At 51.6% G+C, this 6,718-nt stretch overlaps 1 protein-coding gene across 1 annotated transcript in view; it reads left to right on the top strand.

The window, feature by feature from the left end:
• The window catches only part of CHCHD6 (coiled-coil-helix-coiled-coil-helix domain containing 6), a 237,324-nt gene that overhangs the window by 188,047 nt on the left and 42,559 nt on the right, over positions 1-6,718 (top strand). Inside the window, exon 6 of the mRNA XM_006763226.2 lies at positions 5,133-5,203. Coding sequence (XP_006763289.1) covers positions 5,133-5,203 — 71 coding nt within the window. The remainder of the gene's footprint in view (positions 1-5,132; positions 5,204-6,718) is intronic.

Raw genomic sequence — 6,718 nt, 5'->3', positions numbered from 1 at the left:
GAAAGGGTCCAAGTTCTGATTCTCACTTCACCCCTGCAGCCCCCTCTCTGCCTGGCCCTGAGTCCTGGATGGGCCCCACCCAGTCTGACAGCTTTCCTCACAGGGCTGTGTCCAAACCTGGCTCGGTCCTTGGTGCCCACTGAGCGGCCCGCCGGTCACAGAGTGGCAGCCCAGCAAACCTTTTCAATTGACTAAGCTAATGGCCATGAACTTATGATCTTTTTTGATCTTTTCTGGTGGTTCTGACCCCCTACTTCCATTTACTGAACAACTTTTTATTGAGGGCCTACTATGTGCCAGGTAGTGTTAGGGGCTCTGGGGATAGATCAGCAAGCAAGACAGGTGAACCCTTCCTTTGTGGAGCTTCCATCCTGGAAGAGCCTTCCCTCATTCTCTCAGCACTGCCGGGTCTCTTCCAGATGTATTCCTTGGTTGATATGCATCGGGGTGTTAAGTTCTTAATTTATGTATTGAGCTTATCGTGTGCCGGACACGGTTCTGAGCATTTTGTATGCATTATCTCACTGGCATCTGTATCATTTCCAACAAAACTGTATTTAGGAGGCTCTATTAATGTCCTCAGTTTACAGACAATGTCCCCAGTCTGGATGCTGGCCCACGTTTACAACTCCTGGGAGCTGGGCCCTAGTTCAGCCCACCTGACTCCAGAGCCCGTGTCCATCCTCATTGACTCTGGCAGCCTCTCTTGATCCTGGCTTGCACCTTAGACCTTAATTCTGTCTTTCTTCTGGACAGCAATGCCTCCCATGACACCCAGTGCAGGTGTGTGTCTGTCAGGGCTCCCAAGTTCCCCAGTGGCTCCTCTGCAGGTTATCTTCCTGTCCACAGTCCCCCAGACCTGCTCTAAGCATGGGGCCAGTGGGTTACCCAGGCCTCCCCACTCCCGGGCCCCAGCTCCTCGGGGCAGCAGGACCGTTTCCCTGGCCTTCCACAACGGTTTTCCTGTCCTCCCCTTCGGAGACTTTTCACCGCGCTTCCCCTCACCCTTGCACTCTCTTTTGATCTTGCAAATCCAGGCCCGTGGAGAAATCAGACAGTATGAAGTATGAAAACTGCTTGGGAAGTAATTGAAGAAACACTGCGACTTTTGAAACCCGTAGAGATAACACACCTTCTTGCTCACGTTATTTAATTTTTAATGGCAGATTTAATTAATGGAAATCAGGTTTCTGGTTTCAGATGTGCATACGAAGCAGCTGGAGGAGGAGGAGGAGGAGAAGGAGGGGTGGCCATTTATTGGGCAGAGGAAAAGAATCCAGAATCAGGAATCAGAAGAGTCTGGTGGGAAAGAAAAATTCCCCAGAAATAATAGTTCACTACTATCAGTGGGTGTTAATTAATGTGTGTAGATTCAGTACAATGCATTTCAGAATGATTTTCAGCGACTTATGAATGGGTAACAGGGCTCCTTTTCAGGGGCAGGCATGGGATTGTGCTGTGGGAACCCAGGCCCTCTCCAGGTACTGCAGTTCACCATCCACACAGCTGCCAGAATGTTCTTTCTGAAATACAAACTAACCCTGCCACTCCCTTGCTTAAAAAATAAAACCTTTGACCCTGACTGGTGTTGCTAAATGGTTAGAACATTGGCCTGCATACAGGAGGGTCACGGGTTCGATTCCTAGTCAAGGACATGCACCTGGGTTGCAGGCCGATCCCCACCTCTAGTCTGGGCACATGTGGGAGGGAACCCATTGATGTGTCTCTCTTATATCGATGTTTCCTCCCCTCTTCCTTCCACTCTCTCTAAAATCAATGGAAAAAATATCCTCATTTCTCAGGAAAGGATTAAAAAGAAGAAAACCTTTGTTCCCCACTCACTGGGCTGGGGTCCATCTGGACTGTGAGCCAGTTGAGACCCCAACCTCCCCGCACTCCCTAACCCCCCGCTGGTTCCCAGCTGACTTTCTTTCCAGGTTGAGGCTGTGGAGAGGCTTATTGGTCACCGAATACCTACCTTCTGTCCTTTCTGCTTTTGCCTTTTTAAAACATGTATTGTTTTTTCAAAAACATGATTTAATATTAAAAAATTTAAAAAAAGATTAGGTTTCAGTCAGCTCCTTAGAAGCCAGGCTAATGGTATGGCCCAGGCTGTCCTTTTTGGTGCCTCCGTGTCACCTGGGGTGACTGGCTGAACGTCTATTATATTCGTGATGTGGCATCATCTGGAAGCCCGGGAGGCCCAGGAGCAGGCACCCTTGTCGCAATACTCAGTGTGTTCCCGTATGAATGCCTGTGGCCAGTCCTTCTAGAAGCCGCTTGGTGGTGGTGTGGTCCAGGAGTCTACGGAGCGACCTGCTCTTCCCAGCAGAGGGGTCTGGGTGCTCTTCGGAAGCCTCAGGAAGGCCTGCTGGACACAGGCCGTGAGCACAGGAAGCCAGCTCAGCACTCCCAGAGTTTGACCAGGGCCTTTGTGTACCAGGGGAGCAGCCGTGGGGCACCCAACAATGCTCAGTCGGTCTGGTCTACGCAGGCAGATTAGAAGGCAGGGTGGGTGGGTGGGTCAGGGCAGGAAGGGGACTTCCTCTGAGTCATTCTGAGAGACGATAGAGGAAGCTGCTGTGGGGTAATCACAACCACTTCTTGGCCTGTGGGTACTTCTGTGACAAATCTTACTGACCACATGTTCAGTCTGAGCTTGTGGTTGACTTAACCGCTTACTGGTTCACCCCTTGCTGGTCTGTGTGCCAGGAGATACAATGAGTTTTCTGTCAACCGGCAGCACTCTGAGTCCATCTGGGACAGAGATACTTCCTTGTAAAGGGACATTGACGAGTGGTGGGGCCTGGAAGATGGGGACCTGATACTGTTTCAAAGAGGAGAAGGCCTGGGCTGTGAGGCTATCTTGTGGGAAAGGAAACAGACCTGGATCGGTGGGGGTGCTTAGGTAAAGCACATGTTAGCGTTAGAAAGTTCTGTGGTGTCATGATAGTGGCTACCGTGGACAGAGAGGGAATCGTGAGCCAGGAACCACCGGGCATGGTCTCAGCCACCCTGTGAAGGAGAGAACAAGGAAGCAAGGCTCAAGGAAGTGACCCAGAAAACACTGTCAGCATGTGCTCAAGCGAAAGCTAAAATGTGGGTCTCTGGACCGTGCAGCCTTCTGTGAGGACTCATGAATTGGACTACAAACTGAGTCTCAGCGGTCCCCTCCAGGGTGTCACAGAAGAGTGAGGGGAGGCCCTGATTTCACTCATCTCATCCTTACTCCTCCGCTCAGAACAGTCAGTGTCGGGTGAATGTCAGTCTGGTTGAGGAAGAATCGTGATCTCCTGGCTTGAACATGCAGCTCCAGAGAGAAATGTGCTGGGCGACTTGGAGTGAGCATGTGCCAGCGGGAGCCAGAGCAGCCTGGCTGGGAGGGAAGGAGAACCCCCATTTATTTTGTACCTGTTGTGTGGTGGGAGCTTTCTCGCGTCCCACCTGTGTGCCTGATGGCCTTTGGAGAGAGGTGTTGGCTATCTCCTCGGGTCAGAGATGAGGACATGAACCAGGAAGAGGCAGCATGACCTGCCCAGGCTCACTCGGTGGCTGGGGATGGAAGGCCTGGCATTGGCCTCACCCCAGCACCACCCAGAGCTGAGTTTCCACACTGCTCTGCCCCAGAGTGCTCCCTCCAGCACAGCTTTCCATGCTGACCTCCCGCGTGGCTCTTCCCTGAGGCTGCCGTACAGCCTTGCTGCTCTTGCTGCTCGGTAGGTCCTCGGGGAGGTGCTTCCAGCCCCACCTTCCCTGCAGATGGGCGATGGGACAAGGCACTTTCTCTGCCTGACTCTGTTCTGGGCACCTTTCACCCATTTTGGTCTGTGTAAGGAGGGGGTCATTCCCCTCAGGCCAGGCTATCTGTGTGCATGGCATCTGCTGCTATCTTGTCACCCTCGCTGGGGAGGTCCTACTGCCAGCCTTGTCTTGGGCTGTGATCTGGGTGATTTAATTCTTGAGGCAGTTCCTGCAAAAAGTCAGTCCTCACAGTTCTCTGCAGGGAGCGTGGTGGCAGGTGGGCTAGCTGTGTGTTTCTTTTGGTCTCCTCGGGGAAACAAGTGGAAAGTGCTGGATTCTGGTTCTGTGTTGCCTGAAGCAACTTGCCTTTGAGGCAAAAGGAAGTAGTGACTTACCCAGAGTCACAGTGAGGTGGCCCCTGGGATTTAATCCAACTCGACCTTGTTGCAAACCTGGCTGTCTCCACACCAGCCTGGCTCTGTACATGTACACCCACGAGGTAACCTCAGAAAGGATCTAAGTGCGTGCCTTTGGGACCACCCTGCAGGGCTCTGTCCAGTCACCATGCCAAGAAGCACCTTGGTGTTGGCAGGCAGCAGGGCACATGCCTGACTCACCATCAGCCTCCTGGGCTGTAGCCCTGGCACAGCCACTTGCTGTGTGACTTTAGGCTAGTGGCTTCATCTTTCTGGGCGGCAGAGTCTCCTATAAAATAAGGCTTGGACCCGATCCAGACTCAGCAGCAATTTTATTTAAAGATGGTAAATATTTTAGGCTCTGTGGGCCATACATCCTCTGTCACAACAACTTAACTCGGCCATTGCAGCACAAAGCAGCCACAGAAGTGAAAACAAATCCAGACTGTGGCATATTCCAATAAAACTTTATTTACAAAAGCAGGTGGCAGGCTGGGATTTGCTCATGGGTGGCGTGTTGCTGACCCCTAAACTGGAAAATCCATGTCCTTCTATTCTTTGCTCGGCTAGGATTCTGTAGCTGTGGTTGGTCCAGGGTAGGAACTAGACCTAAGCTGTGGATCAGTCACTAGTCTGCTTTAATGCTAGTCAAGAAATTAGCGTCTGTCAATTTTTATTTATTTATTATTTTTTTCTTCTGTGAAATGGAACGGGAGAGAGAGAGAGAAAGAGAGAGAGAGAGAGAGAGAGAGAGAGAGAGAGAGAGAGAGAGAGAGAGAAACATCGGTTGCCTATACACACTCTTCTCTGGGATCAAATCCATTACCTTTTGGTGTTCAGGATGATGCTCTAACCAACTGAGTCACCTGGCTAGGGCTAGCTATCATCTGTCACTTTTTAATGCAGTTGCATCACGTGACAGGGCCAGAGGGAAATTTCAGTCTTTGGTAACGTGTTCTATTTTTCTCTTTGTAGAATGCTGAGATGTATAAACTATCTTCACAGCAATTCCATGAGGCAGCTTCGAAAATGGAGGGCACCATAAAGTAAGAATTTCTTTAATATTCTTTGTAAACTTAGCCTGTATTTGTAAAAATTCCCATACATGGCTTGAAACCTGCCACCACCTGCCTAATTTCAAATTTCTGTAATAACACAGAGGACCATCTGTTTCTCAGCTCTCTCACCTGGATCTGAGGCAGCTATTGGTCACCTGTAATTGACCACATGAGCATTCACTTCTCCCCTAGCAACCTGGCAAACGGAGTGGGGCTGTGGCAGACTTGGCAGGGCTATTCCAGACCAGGTGTCCATCAGGCCTCTGGAGAAGTCAGGGAAGGGGTGCTGCTGGTCCCCCATTTGTGGAGCTGGTTTTCAGGGGATGAGTCTGTTCCCTGTGGGCACCCCATGTGCCTGGCCCTGTGCCATAAGCTCGTGTATGCTGACACTCAAGGTGGCCACTGCTTTACTCCAGAAGGACTGGCTCAGGGACACTGATGGCTCGCTCAGGTCGCACAGTGCTGAGGGCAGCGTTCGGTCCCCGTCTGTCGTCCTCCTGTGCTGTCAGGGGAGGCACCAGAGCCAGAATGTCAGGATGGGAGGTGCTTGCAGTATGTCCAATATAGACGCAGTTCTGCTTAGTTTAGCGGGCAGGTCAGGGAAGATCTGAGGGATTCCTGTGGGGAAGTGAGAGCCGGGCCTTACGCTTTGGGTTCTTTTTTGAGGTTGGTCTCTGTGGACCCTGTAGACCTTCATAAGGTAACCAGGGGTTCAGACCAACTTGCTCCTCCTCCTTTATGGGTCTGTCTCCTTCAAGGGTTAGTCAGGGTGACTCCCAGGCAAACCAGTCAGAGTGCAGAGTGTTGAAGGGTTGGTGTGGCATCAAGAGATGGAAACAGAAGGTTTAGGTGACCAGGAAGTGACACATTTCTTGTGAACACAGCTGCTGATGAAAAACATGTGTGGAGCCAGGAGGGGTGAGGGGTGGGGGAGATGCACATGCATTACAGGCCCAGTGGGTACATAGACACCTGAAGCTGGTGAAATACCACCAGATTGGGGTACAGCTGACTAAAAAGTAGGTTTGGGAAAGAGAAGCCGTTATCTTGAAGAGGTCAAGTCCTGCAGTAGTAATAAGAGACTAGGAGAAAGACCTTTCCAGCCAGCAGGTAACATGCGGAAGGGTCCTGTGCCTGCCCATTGGGATCCCACAGGGCCTGGGGTGTGTGTGTGAGAGTGCTACAAGCTGTGTGGACCCTGCGGAATGGAATGTTCCAGCTGCCCTTGCAGAGTGTGTGGGCCACCCCACAGGCAGAAGCTCCTGTCCTCACAGACCAGGGCTCCTGTGCGGCCCAAGGGAGCACTGTCCTCACCCCTGGGGCTGATTAGTGCTCATAATCACAATCAATGAGAGAAAGAGGTTGGAAAGCAGTCACACCTCAGAAGTGGGTGGGTGACAGCCACCCTAGTAATGTGATCCTGGAAAGGGCAAAATCGGGGTTGGCTCCTGGCCCTGGCCCACCCCCTGGAGTGTGTGTGGGGCAGTGATGCCGGATCCAGAG

Source organism: Myotis davidii, unplaced genomic scaffold, assembly GCF_000327345.1.
Source record: "Myotis davidii unplaced genomic scaffold, ASM32734v1 scaffold78, whole genome shotgun sequence".
Lineage (NCBI taxonomy): Eukaryota > Metazoa > Chordata > Mammalia > Chiroptera > Vespertilionidae > Myotis > Myotis davidii.
Note: the sequence above shows the minus strand (reverse complement) of the source record. Positions and strands in the feature narration are given on the sequence as shown.